We start from the raw sequence: 27391 nt of genomic DNA, 5'->3' as shown, positions 1-27391 counted from the left end.
GATCCTGATTCCCCAAATGTCCACAGGATAATCCCAGTCTTTTCTGAAGGTCCTCAGATGGGCATAGCTGCTTCAGCTTCTACTGTTTTTCTCCTCCCCAGGAGCCCCACCACCTTCACACAGGCTGTGGTAGCAGATGCTCCCATTGCGACTTCCAACTCTGAAATTGTATGGATCCAGCTTCATGGACACGTGACTCCTTGCTCGGGAAGGCCCTGTGCTTGGCCTGCTTTCACCATCTTCAAATTCTTAATAATTTTTGAACAAGGAATCCCACATTTTCATTTCCCATTGGGCCCTGAAAATTATGAAACCAGTCCTGCCATGGGTCTTAAGGAAATATGGAGTAGTTCCTGCCCTTCACCCAAAACCTGTCTCCAAGAAAACACATAATTTATCAGAGTAATCTTAATATATTAGCAGCCATAGAATATCAAGAGGCAGTCTAACAAAAACAGGTAGTTTTGCCATTTAAATTACAATTTCACGTTGTCACATTTTGAATTACCCCAAAAAATCTTTTGGTAATCTATGTGATTGTTGTGATTGGGAAAATAGGATCACGGCATCAAAAAATACATGCGTGGCTGTAACTACAGGAAAGTCTCTTTCACCGAATCCAATCTATTCCCATCCTCCTTAAAGATACCAAGAAATAACTGAAATTACTTGGAAAGCTAATTATGGTTCTAAATAAATATTTTTCTATTTGTCTATAAGGGATTATTTTTGCACTTGTCTGTGATGGACTGTTCTTTGGGTTACATAATTTGTGGGGCCTAGTGCAAAGCAAAATACAGATCCTCTTGTTCAAACACTATCAAGAACTTCAAGATGGCAACAGGAGGACAACAAACTGAGAGTGAGGTCCTTCTTAGTGCAGGGAGCTGGGCAATTGCACAGAACACATGCCCATTGAGGTGACCCCAAGCAGGCCCATCTCATCCGTTCCACATAAATAAGTCTCGGGAAGAATTTCAGGCACAGAAAACCCTTCATTTTTGTACCTGTATTCTAAACCATCTGTCTCTTGTCCTGTAATAGCAGGCTAGGGCCTCTGGTGGAGCATATAGGTAGACCGGACCTACGATCAGGAATCAGGATACAGTCATTCTGGATCTAACAGTGACTTCTTGCATGACTTGGGAGAAAGTCACATCTTATCTACTTTCAGTTACTTTATCTATATAGTAGTATTTGACTACACAATTCCTACGATCCTTTCAAGTACCAATAATCCAGAGTCTATAATTAAAGACATTCTGGATAATTGGTAGACATATCAGCTTAAAAATTTGGCAGCATTATTCCCATAAAACACCAAAATGTTCACCAAATCCTAATACATTTCAGTAAAATGATATTTCTCAGTTGTCTCCCACCTTGAAGCTTTACAGTGTTTTGTTGAACCAGATATCTTGGTTTAGGAAATACAGTCACATTACCTACATATGAACATATGCCTGAAACTATCAGAACAGCTATGTAAACATAGCTCCCTAAGATCATGAGGCAGTTACTGAAGTGTTAGGGAAAAAGCAGTTTAAACGAGCTAGAGAAACAGTCATTCAGTTCCTCAGAGAATGGTCCCCAGGAAACCAAACTTCCCCTTCAGAGGACTGAGGTTGTAATCTCTCAAAGCTCTATTCCCCCTTCAGTGTCTCTTCCAAGCAGACCTTCCTACCCTCACCCCAATCCCAAGACCAGATTGGCCTGCCTTGCCTATACCATCTCCAAAACTAACTTTGTCTTCATGCTCTTTGGCACATGGTGGCAGCGTGGCCACAGAATTATCTGCCAGCTAAGAAACTTTCCAAGAACAGACATGAAAGGATAAACTCACACATGTGAAAGCTAAGTAATGGTTCAGAACAGAACCTCAGGCTTGAAATAATTTCTTTCCAGAGAGAAGACTGAGTGTTCACTGGGGGTCAGAGAGATCTGCTGATCGCCTCAGAGTGTGGAGAAAGGTATGGTTCTGAGGAGGGACACAGGAATGCCCTGTGTAGATGCTGTACCCACAGATGCTGTGAGTCACCCCAGATGGTGACTGATGGCCAGAACATGCTAGAGAGGGCAAGGACATCCACCTGACTCCAGCCATTTCTCCTCCTTAGTTTCATGGTCATCTACGTCCTCACATGCAGCCTCACACACATAATATTTACAAGCAGTCAAGATTGAAACAAAGGTTCTGAGTCAGAAACTCACACCCTAAAACACCTTCATATAGAGCCATCTGTGAAGTCTCTGAGGCTGCTCTCAGCTCATCAGAGCCCCTTCCTTGATCATGCTTTATGGGCATATCCTGGTCCAGTCCTAACTTGTGTACCTATCCCTGGTGCTGAACTCAATGCTGGCATATATGATTCCATATTTCCTTGGCTTTCCTAGTTCAAGTTCATTGAAACTCAGAGTCCAGAGCAGTACAAGTATCATTTTCCAGAAAAGTGTAATAAGGACAAGAGGCAGCTTCAGTATCCCACGTCACAATGGGTCCCTTCTTGTCCACTGCCCACAAGCTCTTCTCATCCTTATCTCCTTTTTAGAGCTTACCTTGGCACTTTATTTTCTTTCTGCATTGCTGAATCACCAGGAAAATGAGAAAAAGGAAGATGCAAGGTCCAAAGATGAAACTGAGGATACCTGTCACAAAGAAGATTCCAGGGCCAGGATTTGAGCCTGAATTGGACTCTGAAAAAAACATATCCTCGGGATGGGGAAGGACATGGGGAAATCCTGCCCCTACTGTCACCTGTTGGGTTTTCAGGATGGTGAAGTCATAGCCGAGGCACAATGGGAGATTGTGAGAGCCTGGTAGGTACTGGCCCAGCCTTTGCCCTTCAGGAGGCTCAACCCCATCCAATACCACCCTGTGAAGTTACATGAGAGAATGCTAAAGAATAGCGGGAAGCTTCACAAACTACCACAGATTCATAGGTTCAGAAATGCTACATCCAACCTGCTTTCCACGGATAGAGCTCACCCATATCAGAGCAGGGAGAAAGAAAGCTCAGAGCACTCTTGTTAAGGATGAGAATATTCCCAAAGCAAATAAGACCCACATGCATGGCAAGTGGTTTGTTTTCCCAAATTTTCTGTCCTAAGTCAAGGCAAGGAAGGCAAAATTTTCCCAAAAAGGGACTCCTGATCCTTTTCTGAAAGGTCAAAGTTTCCTCAGGGCTCATCTAATCTTGTCAAAAATGTGTGCACCAAAGAGAATCTTAGAATAGCTCTGTCAGATGGGACAAAAAGAAGGGAATACTGTACCCAAGGGAATATGAGGCAGATTTCCCCTGTTGTCTGGACAATAAAAAAAAGAGCTTAAGGTTGTCCAATTATCACCAGGACAACCACCCTCACACCTTCACCCTGTTCCTGGGATGCCCTAGGTCCTCCTTGTCCAAAAGTATCTAGAGAAATCCATCAATTTAGGCACAGAGCCTCACCTGGTATAAGAAGCCTTATAGTTCCATTGAAGCACTTTCAGAAAGAACATTTTTACATTCCTACCATGTTTCCTAAGGCCGCCATAACAAATTGCCACAAACTGGGTAACAACAAAAATTCATTCTCTCACAGTTCTGGAGACTAGAAGTCCAAAATCAAGGTGTCAGCAGGGTTATGCTCTCTCAGCATCAGTATTAGGGGAGGATCCTGCTTTGCCTAGTCTCTGGTGGCTTTGGAAATTTCTGGCATTCTTTGGCAGTTCCCCTCTTCCTGATGATTGGGATCATTTACCCCAAAAATGACATTATTGTTTTCTCGCTAATTGATAATTTGTCATGCATATCCTGATGTAATTGGAAAGCAGCCATAGCTTAAAGTTTAATGCGATGCTTACCGTGACCCCTGGTGAAATCATTTTTCCTTCTTGGAACCAGAGCTTCTAAATCCACAAAGCCTAGACTTGGAAGATAGAAATCCAAAATAACTCAAGGGGACCCCAGGGAATGAAGGTAAGCATTGCCACTCTTGTTCCCACTGATTCTTGGATCCATGTATTCTTTCCTGTTGGTTATATCATGGGTAACTATATAATAGTAACTGATTTTGAGAAAATATATTGTAGTGTGGATGGTGGGCCCCATCCTTCAGGATATCACCTCCAAGCTGGTTTTCAGCTATACCTTCAATAGGCATCTCCATCACTCTGTCAGTGGATAGGTGATAAGGCCCTTGGATCCCACAGTCACATAACCTCTGTCAAGTCTCCTTTGTCATAAAATGGAGCCCTTGATTTGAAGCAATGTGGTACAATATCTGACCTTAATGAGTTAAACACTTTATAGGACTCCAAATAGTGGTGCTGGTGGAAATCCTGCAGGATTTCTTGATACCCTAAATAGAAAAGGACATTACTAGAAAAGGGAACTACAGGCCAATATCCTGACGAATACAGATGAAAAATTCTCAACAAAATACTAGCAAACCAAATTCAGCAGCACATTAAAAGGATCCTTCACCATGAACAAGTGGGGTTTATCCTTGGGATGCAAGGATGGTCAATACCCCCAAATCAGTCAATATGAAGTATTGCATAATAGAATGAAAGAAAAGAATCATATGATCATCTCAAGAGATGCAGAAATAGCATTTGATGAAATTTAACACCCATTTATAATAAAAATTTTTAACAAATCAGGCATAGAAAGAGCATAGCTCAACATAATAAAAACCATATATGACAAGCCTTCAGCTAACATCATACTCAATTGTGAGTCTCTAGATCAGGAACAAGACATGGGTGCCCACTCTCACCACTTCTATTCAACATAATACTGGAAGTCCTAGCTAGAGCAATCCAAGCAAGAAAAGGAAATAAAAGATATTCAAATCTGAGGGGAAAAAATAAAATTATCTCTTTTTGCAGATGACATGATTTTTATATAGAAAATCCTAAAGACTCAATTGAAAAGTGGTTACATCTAATCAATGAGTTCACTAAAGTTGTAATATCCAAAATCAACATGCAAAAAGTAGTAGTCCCTATATATTAACAGTGAATTTCCAAAAAAATAAAGAAATGGATTCTATTTATTTCCCATTTCTATTCTATTCTATTTTTCTATTCTTTACTCTGAAAACTATAGGACATTGATTAAAGAAATGAAGAAAACACAAACAAGTAAAAAGATCTCCTGTGTTCATAGATTGGAAGCATTAATATTGTTAAAATATTCGTACTACTCAAAGCCATCTTTAGATTAAACACAATCCTTATCAAAATCCCAATGGCATTTTCACAGAAATAGAAAAAACAATCCTAAGATTCACATGAAACCGCAAAAGATCCCAATTGACAAAGCAATTATAAGAAAGAAGAACAAAGCACATCACACTTCCTGATTTCAAACTATATTACAATACTATAGTAATTTAAACAGTATGGTACTGTTATATAAATAGACACAAGGGGCTCCTGGGTGATTCAGTAGGTTGAGCATCTGCCTTCAGCTCAAATCATGATCCCAGGGTCCTGGGATCCAGCCCCACATCAGGCTCCCTGCTCGGCATGGAGTCTGCTTTTCCCTCTCGGTCTACCCCTCCCGCCTCGTGCACGTGCTCTCTCTCTCTCTCTGGCTCGAGTTCTGGCCTTCTTGAGCTCCCTCAAATAAATTTTAAAAATCTTTTTAAAAAACGAAAAATAAAAATAGACACACAGTCCATTGGAACAGAATGTAGAGCCCAGAAATGTATTTCTACACATATGGTCAACTAATACTTGACAAGGGAGCTAAGAAAACTCAATGGGGAAAGGATTGTCTCTTCCACAATGGTGTTGGGAATACTGAACACACGCAGAAAAGTGAATTTGGATCTCTGTCTTATATCAATCAAAACTTAACTCAAAATGAATTGAAAACTTTGACACAAGGCTGATAGAGTGAAACTCCTAGAAGAAAAAAATGGGAAAGAAGTTCCTTGACATTGGTCTTGTCAATCAATGATTTTTTTTTTTAAATATGACATCAAAAGCACAAGCAACAAGAGCAAAAATCAAGAAGTGAAACTACATGGTAAGAGGGCATTATGCTAAGTGAGAGTCAGAGAGAAAGACAAATACTGTATGATATCACTCTATGTGGAGCCAAAAAAACAAATTCCTATAAGCAGAGAATACAGTGGTGCCTACCAGAGGCTATGAGTTGGGAGAATTGGGAAGATGTAGTTTAAGGGTATAAACTTGCAACCAGTAGATAAGTCCTGGAGAACTCATGCACTGCATAGTAGTTATAGACAACAATACTTTGTTATAAACCTTAAAGTTGCTAAGGATTAGATCTTAATTGTTCCCACCACAAAAAAATGATAATTATGTGATGTGATAGAGATATTACCTAATGTTAAGGTAGTAATCCTATTGCAATATACAAATGTATCAAATCAATACATTGCACACCTTAAATGTACACAATATGTCAATTATATCTCAAAAAATACCTTTTTAAAAAAGTGAAAACATGGTACTTGTTTTGTTGATAGCAAGGGTGCAATAAGCAAGTTGTGTAAAACTGACTTCATTTCCAAACACTGTAACGACACCCATCTTATTTATATACTCAGAGACCTGGAAAGAATATGAAAGTAGACTAACTAGTTTATATGAAAATGAACAGAAGAAAGAGGGGGAACCATAGAGAGAGAAATGTTGGAAAGAGGACCTAAGAGTAGGAGGGCAAGTACCTTCTAACCACTGAAGACTAGATTGTCAGGAACAGAGTGCCACAGTGTAAAATAGGGATTCATTTTATAACTGATTTGTAATCTGTAGGAGAACACCATGTCCTGGAGAACACATTTATTCCTAGGTGGTATGTCTACACTGGCCATGGTAATGTTGGGGACAAAAGTTTCTCTGTGATGTGATGTAAAGGAAAGACATACTTCATACCTGTTCCCCTCAGGAACCCTGGATCTTTACAAGGCTTTCGCTTACCAACCAGAAATGAGAGGAAAGCCCATGCTAAGACCCAATAATCATGTTCCTTTGATGACCACCTCAACTTTTTTCCTTTTCCTGAGAATTTTTGTATCCTTCCATTCCCAATTTTCTACTCATCTGACTTTTTGTTCTGTTGGATACTTCTCATTTCTTTGAAGCTACAATATGTTGGTCATTTGACATTGGAGACCTAGGCTTAATTAAACCAAAAGATCATCTTTTCTTGGGTCATATGTGGCAGAACTGATGCCAAAACCGTGCATTTGACTATTAATTCCACCAGCTGAGCTGAACCAGCCATTGAGCCAGGCCCCTGAGATGGAGAAAAGAAAGAAATATATATATATATTTGATAGAGTTTTTCTGTAGCAGCTTTAGAGACAAAATGGCACCTAATGTTGGGAAACCTTGTATCTCATATAAGGAGATATTTAAGATTAGCATGCAATTGGTGCTTGTATTTCAGAATGCTTTCTTTTTATATAGTCTCTGATGGAAGAGAAGATATTAAACAGCATTTCTGCTGGTTTCCAGAAAATAATGATGCCAGGGATGGGACTATATAATTCCCTTCCTGCTGTAGAAGCCCCACTGAGGAGCAGGAGGACAGGAGGATCCCTTGTATGGTTTGAAGAGGCTGACGCTGTTACCTGAAGGCATGAGGATCTAAATAACCATGAATGGATTCTGATTTCTACAAGGAATCGCTTTTCTACTCTTCAGTGTCCTCACTAGGACGAAGCTCAAGGTAAGCGTAGCCTCACTTCTTAAAATCAGTACAGCTATTGGATTCACTCAAAGACTCTGGGGAGATGATCTCTGGCACTGCAAAGACAATGCCTTTTTATCGACCATTTGGTTCTGACTTAATGTAATCTTTAGTGACAATGAATGCTGATTTTTCTCTTGTGAGGAGGGACTCTGTTTTTCAAGTTCAGCAGTGAGATGTCGCAGACATATAAAGTTCGTTTTCTGAATTGGCCCCAATCACCTAAAAGCTCAGATCATTTCCAGGGGTTCTTGTACTGGATTATGGCTGAGAGACTACATCAGGCTGGATCTCTGATCTGTCCTTCCTATACTCTGCTACCCTTTAGACTATGGGCATGTGCGTGGTGGAGGGGGCCATGTGGAGTGGAGGAATCAGGTGAAGGGGAGTCTGAAGTGTATGTGAAGGCTAAATGTGTAAGCAGGAATATGTCTGCCTAGTGAAAGTTAATTTTCTTAGATAAGAGTCCATAGAACTTACATTCTCTAAGCCAGATTGCTGGATTTGGTGGTGGAGGTGGTAGTGGTGATGATGATATGTGTGTATGTGTATATGATAGGGCAGATATGGAAACTTTTCTGCCTATAAAGAAAGTCCTCCTGGGGTGGCCTGGGTGGCTCATTTGGTTAAGTGTCTCAGGTCATGATCTCAGGGTCCTGGGATCGAGTCCCGAGTCAGGCTCCCTGCTCAGTGGAGAGCCTGCTTCTGAACCCTCTCCTCCCAGCTCCTGCTCTCTCTCACTATCTCTGTCTCTCTCTCAAATAAATAAATAAAATCATTTTTTAAAAAAAGAAAGTCTTCCCAATATGAACTATAGTTATACTCCCAGATAACCCTGCACTTGCAATATAAGCCTAACTTTGACTCTTTTTCTTTCCCACAAACCTATAGCTCAGATGTTTTTCTGCTTTACTGTGATCTTTCCCCAGCACTGGATTCTTGCCAGAACTTTCTCTTCCTGCCTGTGATGTTTTCCCTTCTTACCTCTTGGACTGATCATCCTCCAGCCTCGTTGTGCACCAGAGAAAAGTGATGCCAAATGCAGGTGCTCTTAGATGGACTGGTATTAGCATAGAAGGCAGAAGAGGGATCTGGCCTTAGAGACTTCAGGATGTGCCTCTTTGGTCAATTTTCCCCTGCCCTAGTGAAGTATACAAGCTTATTTTGTGACATCCTAATGGATCTACTATTTAGAAAGAACTTGTGCTTATTAATGTCCTTTGGCAAATTTTCTCCCTTGTAGCTTCCTCAGATCCTATATGAAATCTTGTCTCCATTGGGCCCCTGACTCAGGAGAATGCAAGGTATCAGGGCTTAAGCTCCTGAGATGAGAACAATCTAATCACATGGCTTTAGATTCTTTCTAAACATACATCTCCGCTTTAATAGAGGACACATCCATACACACACACACACACACACACACACACACACACACACACTCATAATCGGGTCATAAAGTTCCTGTACGCCATTTTATATACACTTTCAAAATTAACAATGTATTTTAAAATTCTTTCTGTCCTATTAGAACAGTGATGTTCTATGTTATTTGTATGGTTGCCAGTATTTCCCTGTATTATTGAATCATAACTTATTTATCTAATCCCATTTGTTGTATATTTATGCTTTCAATTACAATGCTGTGATAAGGTTTTTATGAACCTAATACATTGATTCTACATTGACCTAATAGAGAAGTCATTATTATTTTCTCGACATAACCATTCTGAAGGCCTCTGATATGTATTGCCTAATAGCCCATCAGAATAGTTTTCAGTAGCTTTAATTTTCAATAACATTAACTGAGAGCATTCTCTTCTTCATAACCTTGCCACAGTGCGTTATATCATGTTTTTTATCCTTATTGACCCTATACACACAAATATTATCTTCTTTCTTATCTTGTAGCCCTAAAATGTCTGTCATACCATTTCTATTTTTTCTCTATAATGCTTTTCATTTTCTTATTTAATCATAGGGATTCTTTATAAACTAACATCATTTACTACTTGTCTTACATATTTTCAAAATATTTTCCCCAATTTTGGCATATTAATATTTCTAGAGTTATAAATGTGTTGCAGGGGCAGGTTATGTGATCAAATCTATTTGTTTTTGAAAGAGAGCAAGTATGAACAGAGACGGGCAGAAGAAGAGGAAGAGAGAGAATCTTAAGCATGCTCCATGCCCAGCGCAGAGCCCAATGCAGGACTCGATCTCACAGATCATGATCTGAGCAGAAATCAAGAGTTGCCCACTTAACTGACTGAGCAACCCAGGCACCTCTAGGATTTCTGCCTTTAATGCAAAGCTTCAGATGATATTCTTTATCCCACAATTACTTTTAATCAAATCTTATTTTCCATAAAGAATTGTATAGTTTCAGTAGAGAACATTCAAAACTTTATTGTGTCTGAATTTATTTTACTGTGTGTAATGATGTATCAATTGCACCAAAGAGGAGTTACATTTTAGGTATTTTAGATATGTGATGTATGAACTTATGAACTAATTATTTCTTAATATGCAGTATTTATTACCACAAACCATTATCATTAATTTGTATTTCCTATATTATTTTACTGATTAACAAGAATTTAAAGGAACTTGGGGTGCCTGGGTGGCACAGTCGTTAAGCATCTGCCTTGGGCTCAGGACATGATCCTGGTGCTCTGGGATGGAGCCCCACGTCAGGCTCCTCCGCTGGGAGCCTGCTTCTTCCTTTCCCACTCCACCTGCTTGTGTTCCCTCTCTCACTGGCTGTCTCTCTCTGTCAAATACATAAATAAAATCTTTAAAAAAAGAAAGAATTTAAAGGAAATATATTTTACTGGATTTTATCCACCCATTCTTTCAATAAATATTTATCAAGCCCCTATACATAGTACTTATAAAAGGCTCTCAACGCACACGTGTTGAATGAATGCATACAGTGTGGCAGGCACTGTCCTAATAGCAGAAAAACAGAGGTGAATAAGACATGCAAAGTCTTGGGTGCCTGGGTGGCACAGCGGTTAAGCGTCTGCCTTCGGCTCAGGGCGTGACCCCGGCGTTCCGGGGTCGAGCCCCACGTCAGGCTCCTCCGCTATGAGCCTGCTTCTTCCTCTCCCACTCCCCCTGCTTGTGTTCCCTCTCTCGCTGGCTGTCTCTATCTCTGTCTAATAAATAAATAAAATTAAAAAAAAAAAGACATGCAAAGTCTTTCCTCTTGTGGAGCGTGTGTGTGTGTGTGTGTGTGTATGCATGCGTATGTCTGTGTTTTATTTATTATGGAATGTGGAAAGTGATAAACAAGTAAACAGATAAAATAATTTCAGGTGGTGATAAAGGCTACGATTTAGTTAGTGTCTCAGTAACTCAGCCTGTTAGACTAAGTACAAAGACTCTTATTTTCACTTGTCATTTGGGCTGAGCCAAGCACTCTAGATAACCTTGTTTGGGGCAGGACCACCCCCAGCTGTCCCTGATCTAGCACTTCCCCCTTGTCTGTTTCCCCAGGAGTGAGACCCAAGAGCTGTCCAACTGCTGCCCCCTGCACAGGTACATCAGCCCCTCCTGCCTCCCCTGTTGGCCCCCAAGGGCTCCTTCCTTCCCAGCAGGGGCAGTAACAGAAGGTGCTGCTGCCTTTTCAGACAAAGAGAAGCTCCGACTGAGGGGAGGAGACACGATGTGCTCAGGGCAAGTGGAGGTTTGGCACAAGGGCTCCTGGGGCACAGTGTGTGATGACTCCTGGAGCCTGGCAGAGGCCAAGGTGGTGTGTCAGCAGTTGGGCTGTGGCTCTGCCCTGGAGGCCCTGCAGAAGGCAGCATTAGGGCCGGGAAATGGGAGCAACTGGCTGGATGAGGCGCAGTGCATGGGCAGGGAGTCCTCCCTGTGGGATTGTAGTATGGATCCCTGAGTGCAGAGCAACTGCAAGCAGGAGACAATGCTGGAATGAGGTGCACTAGTGAATGGAAGGACCAGGGTATTGGACTAGGATCCAAGGACACGTGGCTTGTATCCAGAAGTACTTCCTGGACTAACTTTATATTGTGCTCTGGCTCCAGAAGAGGTTATTGCCTGATCTGCTGGGATCTGGGAGAGAACAATATGCCATTGATGTAAGTGCAACCCTATGGCTTTTCTAGGCCAACTCAACACAGTGATCCCACTCTCCTTCTCTTCTCTCCAGGTGAGAGGACAACAGTTCCCCCCACTCACAGAAGTAAGTGGTACTTCTGCTCTGAGCCATATGATGGAGGGGACACCCATATTTTCAAGGACCTGCACTATGGAATCTACATATTTGTGGAAAAATTAACCATGTCAGTGTAAGAAAGGCCTAATGATCAGGTGTTTATAGTCCTATTAAGTTGTGGTGGCTGTAATGCTCCAAAGATTTACCAGCTTTCATTTTATAAAAATCCCTTAGAATCAGATTCACAAGAGAGCTGACACAGCTCAGGGCAGGACCTACGTGGATCACAGCTTGAGATTCAGGCAGATCCATTGTCTCTGAATGGCGACTTCATGGTCTTGAGGACTCAGGAGGTGACTGGGGCAAGGGGGATTCCCTTGGTCTTATGATCCTCTCTAAAATCTCATGGCCCTCTTTTCTCCTCAGGCGCCAGTTTAGGCTAAGCTCCTATCCTTGGCATTTTCTCCCTACCTGGGATCCTCTCTGTATCATCCTGGGGGACCTTTTATCCTTGGTCCTTATCATACGGGTGATTGAGTTACACAGATGGAGAGCAGAGCACCAAGGTGGACCTTAGGGATGCTAAATGATCTGGAAAGTAGTGGGAAGATTATTAAGCCAGTTGTGATATCAAGAAAAGTGCACAAGTATTGGTTTCCATCCTCATTATCTAGCAAAACTCCACCTTTTCTACGATAGACTTCAAGATTTGAAAGACTTGAATCCTTGGTCCTGGGTTGTACATAAAATCTCTCAAATATGACTTTGTATGTGAACATGTTAGTGGAAACTGAAAAATCAGTAGAAGCTGAAAACTTGTAGTAGCCCCTTTCTATTTTGGCTTTGTTGACACCATGCATCAGAAGTAAAATATAATAATCCTCGTGGGAGTACTTTATCCCACCATTGACATCATTACTTCCCTGTAACAAATGGCCATGTATATTACACTGAGAGAAACCTTGAGCACGCCCTGCCAAAAATTATGACAACTGCAAAAGTGATTGTAGGTTAGAACCCCTGACAACATCCGGAGCCATCAATTAAGTCCTAATGGGTTGGGCTCAGCTCATAACCAGGTCACTACTCTCAGTTCTTCTATTATTAGTTCAGTAACCCCTCCACACATTCACTATGTGATGGAATGTTTTGGAGACATAATCTTTCCTTGGCAACTGCTATAGGATAGCTCTATCTTGAAGAATCACATTTGCATTGTAAATAGAAACCAGATCAAAGGAATCTTGGAGCGATATGTTTTCAGAGAAGAAGCCCACAGGTCTCAAATTATTCCTCTAATAGTTCAATCATGTCAAACCCCTCCATCCAGATCTATAAAACCCATGGAGCTGATAGTTCCTGATTTATCTATCTATATTCCTTCTGGATCTCCTCTGACTGGGTCTCTTCTTTGCCTTCTTGTCACTTGGATGTAGGTCTGTGGGTTAGTGCCAATTTGTCCTTTATCAACATGCAGTAAAGAAAGATATCAGTGATTTAATTCACTTAGAAGGCTTTATAATTGGACAGACAGGAAATGGCAATGTCCTGAAGAAATAAGAAGTGATGGAGAGGAAAGACGGAATTTAAAAAGAGATAATAACCAACTAGATATGAGAGAAGAGTGAGAAGGAATCTGTATGGGTTTGAGTAATAAATGGAAAAAGTAACCTAGGGAATAAGAGATGAAATAGGAAGAGATAGTTATGGAGAATTGGATTTTTAATTATTTTTTTTTGAGAGAGTGAGCAAAAGCATGAACATGGGGGTGGGTGGGTAGAGGGAGAGGAGAGAGAGAATCCAGCAGGCTCCACTCTCAGCTCAGCGCTGAGCCCAAGGCAGGGCTGGATCTCATAACCATGGGATCATGACCTGAGCCAAAAGCAAGAGACACTTAACTGACTGAGCCATCCAGGTGCCCCGAATTGGATTTTTAATTGGTCCGTGAAAATTTGGGCAGAATAGGGAAAGCTATATCCATCCTCTCCCCTAGCCAACCTCCCATCCTCGACTTGGAAATTCCTACCCACGTGTGGTGCCTAGGAATTATTTAAAAATGGATGATACCGCATCACAAGGAAGAGCATACATGAATGTTCAGGATTGGTTTTTTCCCATGAGTTCATCTTGGTAAGAATGAGGGTATGAGTATGGACCAAGTTTAGAGTTCCTTGTCTAAGAAAGAGAGACTTGAATATTTATGAACCCAGGCAAAGTAAGGCCTTGAGTAGCCTATAGTGGAGGTAAGAAAACAGGCCAATATACTCACCTTGTATTTCCTTGGAGGGAAACTGTGAATCGAGATAAAATTTGCTAAATAATCAACAAAGAAAAAGTACTTTATTCAGAATATTTGATTTTAAGTAATTTCATATAATACAATTATAAGTCAACACTGCTCTATTGCAATACAGGCAATTAGAAAATCTGAGGCCTTATCTCATTTTTAATGCAACATCATGGGAAAACCATGGTGGATGTTCCCAGGGCATTTAGTTCAACGTCATCATACCCAGGGTCCACTTCTTCCCCCTGGAGCAGCCAGGGACTAGCTGCTTCTTTCCCAGAACCAGCTACCCCTCTAGAGAACTGTACAGAAGAGCCTGAAACAGTAAAAAGAAGTTTGATTAGAACTGGGACAACAGGACAGGACAGTGCCCCATGGTGGAAGCAAGTCAAGTAAATCGTGATGACAAAGCATTAAGTAATGTTCAAGGAGCTCAGACAATTTAATATAGTTACAGCAAAGATATATCAAGGTTATCCTATCAGGATCTAGTCCATCTGGGTCTCTGGGAAACACTGTTATCACAGGAGATCTATGGCCAACACAGGGGCTCTATGAAGACATGTTTCTCAGCAAAGAGATTGCCCAGGAATCGTAAGAAGGGACATGAAAATTTCTCCTTTCACAATTGACAGGTCTGAATTCAGAACGAGAAGGACACGGAAGACCTGGAGAAATCTCAGGTCCTCACTGACAATCCAGCTCTGCTCTTGACAGCCTTGACTTGTGCTCCCGAATGCCCACAAAAACAATCATAGGATCTTTCCATTGTTGCCACCTCCTCAAGGTCATGTGGGCCCTCAGATGGAGAAATACTCTTCTCTGGAGAATGAGTGTCTTCATTTGACCACTGAAATGTCTGGAACAGATTGGCCCTTAACTGCCCAAAAATTCAGACTATAATCCACCACCATGGTTTAATTTTCAAGGCTACCATATATCATAGGCTTGTACATATTAGTGTTAACATATGATTGCAGTGCGTCTCAAATTATCAAATGACTCACAATTTCCAGTATTGAAATATTTCTTAAATATTTAAACGCCTTTCACATATGAGACAGCACAAAAATGTTATCAGAACAGTTGTTCCAGTTTTGGACTTTGTAAACTAATCTATGTCTTAATGCAAGCATCTCAAAGATGAAGTTATGGAGACACAGATACCAAGAATACAGAGTGATTCTTCCCCCTCAGGGAATGTGACAGCACGAAAGAAAGGACAATGGTCAAAGGATATGAGATCATCTGAATTTTGAATCTATAGGAAGGATCAGCAATGAGGAGCTCAAATTCACCCTTTCCAGGACAGAGACAAAAGATTACGAGAGATCAACTAACCCCACTCACCTGTCTGAGAGGCCGTCACCCCGTTCTCCTCTTCTGGGGGCACTTCCCCCTTGCTCATCCAGGAGGCAGGAGGAGCCACAGGCACTGGTACCTCTTCAGCACTATCATAATCCTCACTAGGGGCCTCAGTCCTCTGAGCTGGGGATTTTAAGGGCAGACAAGGGGGTCAGATGAAACCACAGTAAATGGGTTTGCCTAGGCAGTATCTAAAATCTCTTCTGCCGCAGAGGTTCTGATGGCTGCTAAACGGAGGTGCTATATGCTCTGTGTTTTAACAGGTCTTTTCCAAGGTCACATATTTCATTTTGATGTGTCCATAAATCAGAAAAATAATCCAAGCATCTCAATACTTCCTGATTAAAACTACATATTTCAGAGAAACCCTTATAAAACTACATATTTCAGAGAAACCCTACACCAATGTGTCTTACTAAAATATTTGGTCAGTTACACTTTCCAGATGTTATTTTTGAAAACAATGTTTTTCTGTTGCAAGTGAATGAGGATGGTTCTGTGCACAGCCAGCCCAGCTTCACCACGAGGCACATCAGAGCAACCAGAGAAGGAGTCCCAGTCAAAGGAAGACTGTCCCTCTTGAATCTCACCTCTGTGAAGGGAAGTCCCGTGCCCCCAGTACCCAGCCAAGGCAGATTCACCCCTACTACCTGGAGCAGATCGAAAGTCACTATTGTCCTCACCATCTCCAGTGTAATATGGCAGTTTAGTCACAGAGTCATCTGACAGGGCCCCTAATGTGGAGAAAAATGTCACAAAATAAACAGAACACACCCTCTCACACCCATGGGCTGTGGTTATGCTGAAAAGAAATGCTAGAGCACATGTGACTCCTGTAGTATAAAGAGAAGGCTCAGAGCTCACAGGGGCTCAGCAAGAACCCATCCTGCAGCCTTTGGAGGGGCTGCTTCTGTGAGCCTGGGGTACATACGGGGTCTGCAGATTCTGAGAAGCCTTGACTCACAGACAGCAGGGGGAGCTGACAACTAGAGGGTCCAGGAGGGCAAAGCAAGGATACACACCGGTGCTGCCCAGCAGATCTTCCTTCGTTGTCACAAGATAATCAATCTCCTCATACACAGCTTCATCGAGAACATCTTCGAAACTGGATAAGGCTGAGCAAACCACCAGCAAGTGAGAGACTGCCCCCTGAGTTCATCCCTGAACCAACAAGCTAATCATTCTCCCCAGTGCTCACACATGGAAAAAACCTCAGGGCTTCCAGGACTCCTGTAGAGTCTCCTCATACCCCATGTACCATGTCCACCTCTCTCCCCAGTCTGACCCTGTATCCACAGCTCAGCCCCTATTCTTTCTTGTCTCACAGAGAAGCCATGACTTCTAAGTGTTCAATCCTAAGAGCCTCTCTAGATTCAGCCTTTAGATTTCATGTGGGGCAGATGGAGTTTTTCAAACACGCTCCACCCCCCCAACACACCTGGCCCCATCTCCTGCCTCCACACACTTTCTGTGTTACCTGTACCCCCTGTAGCCCACCTCTGTGCTTTGCTCTCCATCTGTACGTCTGAGTCACCAGGATGACGAGGACCAGGAAGAGAAGGGCCCCCAGGATGAGGCAGAGCATCTCTGACAGGGAGAAGTTGCCACGGACAAGATTTGGGCCTGGTCTGGTCCCTAAGGAGAATAAAGCCAATAGGATTTGGAGAAGGGCGTGGGCCCAGGGAAACTCCTCTAGTGTTTCCAGAGCTCCCTGGACAAGTCCCAGCCTCAGACATAACAGGATTGACTGCGACCCTGGTGGGCACTCCCCCGGGTCTGGTTCTGAGATAAATTGAACTCCACTCCAGTAAGGTCCAAGGGAGAGCTGGGCCAAGTCACACAACTGCAGCCCCCGTTCTTCAGGCTTCCCCAGACCAGAGCATCAGGCAACTCCTGGGATAGGCATCCAGCTGCAGAAGAGTGACCCTCATCGTCAAATAGGTAAACCTTAGATTCTGTAACACAAGAACCAGCCTCCCTTGCCGAAGGGCAAGGCAAATTTGAAGGGAAGAAGGGAAGCTTCCCCAAGGAAAATGCCCTAAGACCTCCCCACCAGGGATGGCTCCTCAGGATCTTTCCTTTTCTGAGCTGGCTGTCAGATTCCACAGAACAGGTCCCAAGAATCTGAATATTCTCCCCTGCCCACAGATCATGGCCCCGTACCTGCTGTAGTGGGCAGCAAGAGTCTTCTTCCACCTAGAGAGGAACAGGAGTTTGCAGTACAGGAATTGGTCAGAGTGCAGGGCAGCCCATTTTCCCTACTTGAGCCCTGAAATCACCCCTCAGTTACCACAACATCAATGTAGAGACCACCCCCTCTCCTAGATCCAGGGCTGACAGCACCTAGATGCTTTCTGAATGCAAACTTCCCATTTTACTCTAGCCCACCCCATTGCCCCACCCTTGCTCCAGCTCAACCAGAGCCACTCACCAGAGCACCGCACTCCAGCATCCTCCTCATGCTTGCAGTTGTTCTGCCCCCAGGGTTCCGCAGCACAATCCCACAGTGAGGACTCCCTGCCCATGCACTGCACCTCATCCAGCCAGATGCTTCCATTTCCCGGCCCAAACGCTGCCTCCTGCAGGGCCTCCAGGGCAGAGCCACAGCCCAACTGCTGACACACCACCTCAGCCTCTGCCAGGCTCCAGGAGTCATCACACACTGTGCCCCAGGAGCCCTCGTGCCAAACCTCCACTCGCCCTGAGCACATCGTGTCTCCTCCCCTCAGTCGGAGCTTCTCTTTGTCTGAAAAGGCAGCAGCACCTTCTGTTACTGCCCCTGCTGGGAAGGAAGGAGCCCTTGGGGGCCAACAGGGGAGGCAGGAGGGGCTGATGTACCTGTGCAGGGGGCAGCAGTTGGACAGCTCTTGGGTCTCGCTCCTGGGGAAACAGACAAGGGGGAAGTGCTAGATCAGGGACAGCTGGGGGTGGTCCTGCCCCAAACAAGGTTATCTAAAGTGCTTGGCTCAGCCCAAATGACAAGTGAAAATAAGAGGCTTCGTAGTTAATCTAATGAGCTGAGTTACTGAGACACTCACTAAGTCATAGCCATTATCACCACCTGAAATTATTTCATCTGTTTACTTGTTTATCACTTTCCACATTCCACAATAAATAAAACACAGACATGTGCGTGCATACACACACACACACACACACACACAAGCTCCACGAGAGGAAAGACCTTGCACATCTTATTCATCTCTGTGTTTCTGCTATTAGGACAGTACCTGGTATATTGTATGCATTCATTCAACAAGTACGCATTGAGAAACTTTTCTAAATATTATGTATAGGGGCTTGATAAATATTTATTGAATGATTGGGTGAATAAAATCCAGTAAAACATAATTCCTTTAAATTCTTGCTAATAAGTAAGATAATAAAGGAAATACAAATTGATATTAATAGTTTGTGGTAATAATAGTGGATATCTTGTTAATGTCCAGAATCACAGAAATAATTTGTATTCAATATTCCATTTATATTTTTAATGGGAAATTATATAACAGATTATAAACTTTTATTATCTATTTTTCAGTATGACATGTGCACAAGCAAAGATTACTATATTAAGAGGATACTTTTTTTTTAAGATTTTATTTATTTATTTGACAGAGAGAGAGACAGCCAGAGAGAGAGAGGAAACACAGGGGGAGTGGGAGAGGAAGAAGCAGACTCCCAGCAGAGGAGCCTGATGTGGGGCTCGATCCCAGGACTCTGGGATCATGCCCTGAGCCGAAGGCAGACGCTTAACGACTGAGCCACCCAGGCACCCCTAAGAGGATACTTTTGGTAAAGAACTGGAATAGGAGGATTCAGAGAAAAATGGTTAAGTAGACAAATGGCTAAGTCGTAAGACAGAAATGTTGCATGATACTCAAATATACTGACAAAAACTACATGGAGAGAGGACACAGATAACAAACATGGGATAAAAAGAAAACCACATGAAAAGCGAAACCAAAGGAAAAACAGAAATTTGAATCAATACAAGAAAACAGAAGTATACATGGTACTTGTCATAAAATATCAGAATTGGCATATCCTTTCCATATCATCCTATCCAACTTTCTACCCTATGAACATTTCAGCAAATGATGACAGGACCTCATTTGGGTAGCTGTTCCTTTTCAGGACTGGAGACTTCAGTATCACTCAACTCATCATGTGTGATTGTAGAAAATTATCATCAATATAAGGTCTTATAGTTTAATATCCCTTTGGCTTTCCACAGGAACAAGAAAAGAATGTGAGGAAAGAGAAGCAAGGAAGGGAGTGAGCCTCTGCCTTTGAAATATCTATCACCACACTCTCCCTTGGTTGTGGATTTCAGGCAACTCCTGGAGTATCCAAGATATACCTGAGCTGGCAGGGAAGGGGGAGGGGAGACCAAGGAACTGGAAAAGAATGTTCGGGGAAGGGAAAACACTGTGAAAATGAAAAAAAGTAAGGGAGGGAGGGAAGGAAGAAGGCAGAGAGGAAGGAAGGGATAGAGGGAAGGAGAAAGAAACCACGAGAAAAGCAACTGTTACACTTATTTCAGAGTTCAATATTTTAGCATGAGACATGAGTTTTCTAAGTTTATTGATTTGGGAGCTTCTATATTATTTGGCTTTAGTTCAATGCTCCAGTTTTTAAAAAATCCAAGCATTTTCTATCTAGATATGAAGAAGACAATCGAAAAGAGTTAGTTCTCAGAAGTAATTTGTCAATATCTATTGAAATTTGTGAGTATATTCTTTGATCTAATAAAATCAACATGCAGAGTAATCCTATAGTACAAAACTCACCTGTATGTATAAATACTTGTACAAAAATATTTATCGTGGGAGAGGGAGGAGAATCACCATGAGCTGCTCTAGGATGAAGGTTATAAGGAGGCAGGTTTATATTGTTTATAAAGGGAGAAAATCAAAACCAATCAGACTATTGGTAAATAGGTAAATGGTTACATGAACTGGACTAGCTATCTCTGATGAATGAAATCTTATACCATTGATTTACAAATGAGTTAGATCTACCTGGAGGAATATCCATGATATATTAAGCAATAGAAGCCAATATAACAGTAATGTGTGTGATATAATTCCAATTTGGTAAAATCAAATAACAAGACACCATCAGCATAAACCCTTTAAGGGTATATGAGTTTGGATATGTTTCAATGAAAATGGATGATTTTTGAAAGCAGTACTTACCAGTCCATTAATCCTGTTTACAGCAGGAGGGTACAAATAGACAAGGAGTCATGGGATATGATTAATTTCTCTCTATATAGTTTTATGTATGTGTTCCCTGCTTATGATAAGTAAGCAGAGTTTTTGTAGTTTAAATGAACAAGAAAGGACCTGGTCTCTCTGTAAACATAAAAGAAACTGGTAGAAAGGACACAATTTCCCTAGTGCCAAGCTTGGTACAACCCCAGCAGGAGCAGGTGTCACTGATTAAGGAAAGAAACGCAGAGACAGGCAAAAAAATGGATATAAGGGAAGGTGTAGGCCATCCCACCATAACTCCAGTGTTCTTTTACTTGACAGTATTGTTCATTCTCTGAGGGACCATCACAAGTTGAGATACCTTTATGCTGCTTGTAATTAGAATGGACCCAAATCTGCCTCCTTGTAGCCCCCATCCATCAGCTGGCATCCTGCCTCCTGCATCAGCTAGTTCATGGTGATTCTTCTTCTTCTTCCATGGCAAAGTCCTTCAAAGGTCAACAATCAAGTTACATTTATTCTGGCATTTCTACTAATTAGCCTAATTACAGACTTCCTATGACATGGTTTCCAGTTGTTTTTGCACTAGAGACATATAACCCCAGACAATGAAGTGTTCCAGTGTCACTTCTGAACATAGGTCAACCTATTTTGCAACAACAAATTAATCCAATTGGTAATTAAAATAAATCTATTTCCAGCATCGAATACCACATTTCAGCACCTTACTTCTCACTCTTTGCCCTTCACAGTTTCTCAAAAGTGTTGTATACATTTCTAACCATCACCTTATTGATAATTTTATTTAGGGTTTCTACCCCACCTCAAAAATGTTCTCATTCAACAGTCAATAACATACAATACCCTAAATCTGTTAGGTATTTTTCAACTCAAGTGTTCTTGAAGCCTCAGTAGAATTTAACATATATAACCATCCCCCTTTCCTTGAAAAACACGGTATTGTTTGGGTTCTTATTTCTCTGTCTGCTCTGCATCAGACTCCATGTCAGTTCACAGAGTGTACTAGCTTTTAAAAGTTAGTGTTCCTTGAGGCCTGTCCTAAGAGCATTTATATTCCCAGTGAACTCAACCACTCCCATCTAACAATCAATGAGGTGGAGTGACTGTCAAGAGACAAAAAAAAAAAAAATGAGAAGGAAAGAGAAGTGAACGTGCTGAACACTGCTGAAAGCTCATGAACACTGGAGAGAGAAAAGTCTGCTACATTTCATTACCCTACCAATTCAGAGCAATTGTGGGCCCTAACACTTAACTAGATGAGTTTAGAATAGTAGAAGAGGGAAAATTGTGAAGACCATGAGTGGTTACTGACCATACTTTCAGAAACCTGGCTGCGAAGGAGAGAGAAGAGGGATGGGCAGTAGTGAGGAAGTCAAGGAAAACTGTTTGTTCAGGTATTTTTCAAGATGTGAGACACACAAACCCATGTATACATTCATAAGAATAAACCAGGAGACGGGGGGAGTCGATGGTGCAAGGCAGAGGGAATAGAAGTGAAGAGTTGGACAAGTGCAGTTAGGATCCACAGTCTGAGCAGAAGAGCTGGCCTAATACAAGGACTGACGCCACTGATCCAGGAGGCCAAGTAAGTACACAATGTGCCCAGAGACCACAGGTAAGTAGATTTAGTGAAAGCGAGATGAGGAGTTTGCAGCTGACTACTCTAATTTCTCAGTGAGGTAACAGGCAAGATCATGATTTGAGACAGATGGTGGAGATCAGGTGTTGACAAAGTGAGGAGAGCAGAAAATATGTAAAATACAACTTTAAAGATAGGCAAGCACCATATTGAAGTGGTACATCAGAACTCAGATACACAGTGGAACACCCATTAGAGATTGTGTCCTTGATTTCAAAAGCAGACTAGCAACTTGACTACATGTTATTTTCCCGCCTTTGTCTTAGTCCAGTGCAGACAAGAAGTACTCAGGTAGTTGACTTTAACCAGGTCTGGAGTTTGCCAGGTGAGGTTGACAAAGAGGGGGTGAGGGAGTTGAATAAATTAAAGGAGAATGATTATAATGTTGGATCATATTATCTAATCTGGCTAAGAAAAAAATGTGCAGACATGAGGAGAGAAGAAAGGCAAGAAAAACTAATAGGGGAAAAGACTGGGCATCTCCGTGAGGACAAGAAATTATTTGAAACCAAGCATTCTGGGTTAAGAGCCACAAGGATAAGAGGCATTGATCAGAGAATGGAATAAAGAAATCAAGATTTTGAGTTGTACAGTTATTGGTGGTCAGTGGTGTATACATAGGCAGAGAGAGGATGGAAGGAAAGGTGCTTAGAAATAAAGAAGTCAATGAACTGAGAGGCCAGGATGTTGTCTCAGATGTGTTTAAGGAGGTCGAAGTAAGTACCAGTGGTTCCTGAAGTAAGACAGAGATGAGGATCCTGGTGAGCCTGGTGCTGCAGTCTTCAGTGGACAAGGTAAAGTGACCAGAAGGTTAGGATGATGACAGCAACAAGTGGAAGTACTGAGTGGTATTGCCTCATGGCGTGGATTTCAAGTAGCTGGATGTTGACAAGAGGGCCAGAAGAGGAATTGTTGAAAATGACAACTGAGAGCAAGAAGTATACTTATTCCAGGTCTCATCCCAGAGAAATGTGTATTGAGGAAAAAAAAAAAAAAAAGAGCCTCCAGTTGACCCAGAAATCAGTGTTTTCAGGGAAAAGTCAGGTTTTGATCAGAACACGAAAATGAAGGGAACTTTGAGGGTTTAAGAGAGTTTGAAGATGATGGGTTCCAAATTCCAGCAGGTTCTGCAGAACAATTGGGAGAGTGAGATGAGGGGGACAGATTAAGCACATTGTAGTTAATGAAAGGCCCAGAGGATACAGAATCAGTCCCGAAAACTGATATCCTGAGGGCCTCTTAGAAGGGAGAAATTGAAGCAGAAAGTCATGGGGACATGAGGCCACTGACTTCTCAGCAGTTCTCCATGATGAGGTAAACAAATTCCTCTTTAATAGGACTATTTCCCTTGGTCCTGCCTCAGAGAGGTCTCTAGTTCTGCTCATCATTCCAGGAGAACCCTGCGTCCCTCTCCCTCACCCTTTTCTGCTCTGGCCATGATGGGATTTTCTCAGTGCCTCAAGGATGCCATGCTTCCTCCCACCTCAGTATGTACACTGACCCAAGTGATCGTTCCCCCTTTTCCTCTGAGGAACTCTTTTCACCCTTCAGCTTTCCATCTAAGTATGATTTCTTCTTTTACCCCAATTCCACACTTCCACAGCACTTTCTAACTCTTCACGAAATTTCTGCCTAATGAGAATTTTCAACACTGGACAGTAAGCTCTGTGATGGTGGAGACTACATTTTCTTCTCTTCTCCATCCACCTGCCTGCAGCATAAATTTGGGCCTACAAGGCACTCAGTTACTATCTACCAACAGACTGACTGGAGAACCAGTCTGATTGGTGTCGACTGGTGTCTAGCATTCCAGAGTAAAATACCATTAGCTTAAGAGACAAAACAATCAGGGTTGATTCCTTACTTGGCCCCTTATTTACTTTAACAGGCTGGGATATCACTTAACTATTCCTAATTAACAATTGCCTAGAAAGTTTATCGGGTATTGCTTATGTTCAACGCAATCCTTCTGGTATTTACCATGTCAACTGCTATTGACACCAGTTTCCTTATTTTTTCCTATGAAACAAGATTGGAACATGTAAATTAAATAATCATCCAAACTTCATGTTGTAGTCTTATCTTAAACTCATCCCTTAGATTTGAAGATATAAATCTCACTAACAACATCCTACTGGACTGGGAGAGACACATAGAAACAGACAGTAAGTTACCTGCACATGAGACATAAGCTTCCTCTCTTGAAGAGCATGAGTTGTGTCTCCAGGGGTCAGAAGGACATTGCCAGAGAAAGGAATCAGTTTTCTGACATTGGATTCGATCCACCCACCGAAGTCTAGAACCTTCCCTGGGAACTATGGAAGAATTGAGGGTCCCACTGTCTCCACAGCCAAGCTGCCGACAGATGATGGACAAGGTGATGTCTGCCATGAGGCTATGGCAGACACTACCCCAGGTCCCGTTGTAGAAAACTTCCAGCCATCCAGCACACTCCTCGTCCTCGCTCACCATCCGGAGCTTCAGGAAGTCTAAATTGAAACGAGAGAGAGGGGGGAAACAGTCCACGGTAAACATTCCACTCAACAATCTTGATTTTTTTCTCCATGCCAGTGATTATGAACACTCATCACTGACTGCCAAAGAAGCACCCACTAGGTGGCAAGACTGAAACTGATCTCCCTTTTACCTGATTTTGTGTGTTTGTGTCTGTGTTTCTATGTCCTCCATACAATGTAGTAGAATATGAACCGAGAGGAATGCCCACCTGGGCACTCTGCACAGAGGGAAAACTGAATCCTGTTTCCTGACAAAACTCCTGACAGAGTGTGCGAAAGGAAGTGTGAAAAGTGGGGTGGTAGGCAGAATAATGGCCCCCCCAAAGGTGTTGTATAAATATGTTACTTTACGTGGCAAAGGAGACTTTACAGATGCAATTAAGATAAGGACCTTGGGATGGTGAGATTAACCTGGAGTAGTGTGGATTAATCAGGTGAGCCCATCCTTAGACCTACTCTCCTTAAAAATGGGAAATCTTTCCCAGCTCCAGTCAGAGGGAAACACGACTGCAGAAGAATGGTCAGAGGGAGGCAATGCTGTCAGCCTGAAAAGAAAGAAAGGGAGCTACCTGCGAGCCAGTGAATGCACTTGGCCTTAAGAAACTAGACAAGACAGGAAAAAGGAATCTCCCCCGGAGCCTCCAGAAAGAATGCAGCCTGTTGACACCTTGATTTTAGCCCAGTGAGACCCTTGTTGGACTTCTAACATAAAAAACTGTAAATTAATAAATTTGTGTTGTTTCTACCACTAATTCCGTGGTAATGCATTTCGACAGTAGTAGGATTTCAAGACTTTACCACCATAGAGAACTGAAGAGAAGGCCCTGCTTTCAAATGGAAACTGTAGGAAATGGCTCTATCAGGAGCTCTTGCCGAGAAGAAAGGACCTGAACCTCAGCTGCCACAGGAGGAAAAGAAAGCACCTAATCTTCATATGGAGAAAGACAGGCAGTGTGGAAGGAAGTCTTCTTCTTCTCTGGCCCTTTCAGCAACACCACTCAGGGCTCAGACTCCCCTCCTCCAGAGCCCCCACCTCCTCACCCAACCTGTGGACAGCACGTGGGCAGACCTGAGCAGATGACCCCTGCATCTTCCTTGTGTCTGCAGTCGTGCTGCCCCCAGCCCCGGGAAGGGCACTTCCAAATGTGGGACTCCTTTCCTGTGCATTTCAGGTCGTCCAGCCAGATACGGTCTGATCCCTCCCCGAAGTGAGCAGACACCGTGGCATTGAGGGCTTCTCCGCAGCCCAGCTGTCTGCACACCACGTGGGCATCGCTCAGGTCCCAGCTGTCATCACAGATAGTGCCCCAGGAGCCCTGGTGAAGGATCTCCACTCTGCCGGCGCAGGGACTGCCGCCGTCCACCAGGCGGAGCTGTCTGCGATCTGAGGAGAGAATCATGCCATGGGAACATTTCACGGGAAATCAGAAGGGCTTTCTGGTCCCCTGGGACCCCTCACCTGAGCAGGTGGCAGCACTCTCCTGTGAGGCTGCAGAGCCTGCGGATTCAGACACAGAGTCGTTGCACTGGGGCAGCACCTGGGTTTGGTTTCCTGCAGAAACAGCATGGTCAGAGGGTTAGTAGGGTTGAAGAACAGGAAACTGAATTAGACTCAAGAGTAACCTAGTGCTGGGGTCTATAACACAGCAGTAATGTTACCATAATTTTAGATTTCACCTCTTTATGGAAAGTTCTGCTTCTGACAATGCCAAATTTGTTTCAAGCCAAGTGCTACACTTGAATGGATTTTTGGAAGTGGGGAAGTATCAGTACTGCTTGAAAGTGGTGAAGAGCTACCCAGGCAGTGAGAATTTTTGGAGCCTTGCTCTAAGAGAAAAGTAAAGGGCAGAAGTGAGCCACTTTCCCTTTGAGGCCATTGTCAATTCAAAGATTATAGCTAAGAGGCTGAAAAGTTCAGCAGAGGTTTTGCCAGACTCATAGGACTCAGAGGGTACAAAGTATAATTCAGGGTCGGCCAAGGAGGAGACACCCTGATAACCAGAGCCTTTGTACCATAGAAGGAAAAGTGAAGTAAAAGTAGATTATGCGTCAGAGGGATAGATGCCCAGTGTCTAATTGCTTCAGTCCCCTTAAATAAGGTGATCTGCCCAAAAACAGGTGACAGGAGGACGCAAAATAAAATCCTTTCTGCAGGATTTCTGTAATTTTTCATCTAAGATGTCTGTCAATCAAAAATACCCGGGAATAGGGGTGCCCGGCTGGCTCAGTCTGTAGGACATGCAACGCTTGATCTCAGGGCTGTGAGTTTGAGACCCAGGTTGGAGGTAGAGATTACATTAAAATAAATTAAAAATTAAAATCTAAAAAAAAAATACTCAGGCATAAAAGAAAAGAGATTTGACAAAAATCCAGGAGGATAAAGAGGCCCTGGAAAAAAATTTACAGGGCATCCAGTTATTGGAGTAACCTGACAAGGAGTTTAAATTAT

The 27391-nt window shown here is 42.6% G+C and overlaps 1 protein-coding gene and 1 pseudogene across 1 annotated transcript in view; one reads left to right on the top strand and one right to left on the bottom strand.

Annotated features, from left to right (window-relative positions):
• Positions 1-7626: 7626 nt before the first annotated feature.
• LOC148107748 (antigen WC1.1-like) lies at positions 7627-12472 on the top strand (annotated as a pseudogene).
• A 1840-nt stretch (positions 12473-14312) lies between these two features.
• The window catches only part of LOC123781596 (antigen WC1.1-like), an 82092-nt gene continuing 69013 nt past the window's right edge, over positions 14313-27391 (bottom strand). The window contains exons 5-14 of the mRNA XM_087855910.1: positions 26402-26494; positions 26012-26326; positions 24601-24915; positions 18386-18427; positions 17979-18293; positions 17045-17182; positions 16570-16662; positions 16198-16281; positions 15533-15670; positions 14313-14498 (exon numbers count right to left, since the gene is read on the bottom strand). Coding sequence (XP_087712036.1) covers positions 14353-14498; positions 15533-15670; positions 16198-16281; positions 16570-16662; positions 17045-17182; positions 17979-18293; positions 18386-18427; positions 24601-24915; positions 26012-26326; positions 26402-26494 — 1679 coding nt within the window. The 3' untranslated portion in view covers positions 14313-14352. The remainder of the gene's footprint in view (positions 14499-15532; positions 15671-16197; positions 16282-16569; positions 16663-17044; positions 17183-17978; positions 18294-18385; positions 18428-24600; positions 24916-26011; positions 26327-26401; positions 26495-27391) is intronic.

Source organism: Ursus americanus, chromosome 25 (assembly GCF_024610735.1).
Source record: "Ursus americanus isolate L20-20 chromosome 25, mUrsAme1.1.p, whole genome shotgun sequence".
Taxonomy (NCBI): domain Eukaryota; kingdom Metazoa; phylum Chordata; class Mammalia; order Carnivora; family Ursidae; genus Ursus; species Ursus americanus.
This window is presented reverse-complemented; position numbering and strand designations above follow the sequence as displayed.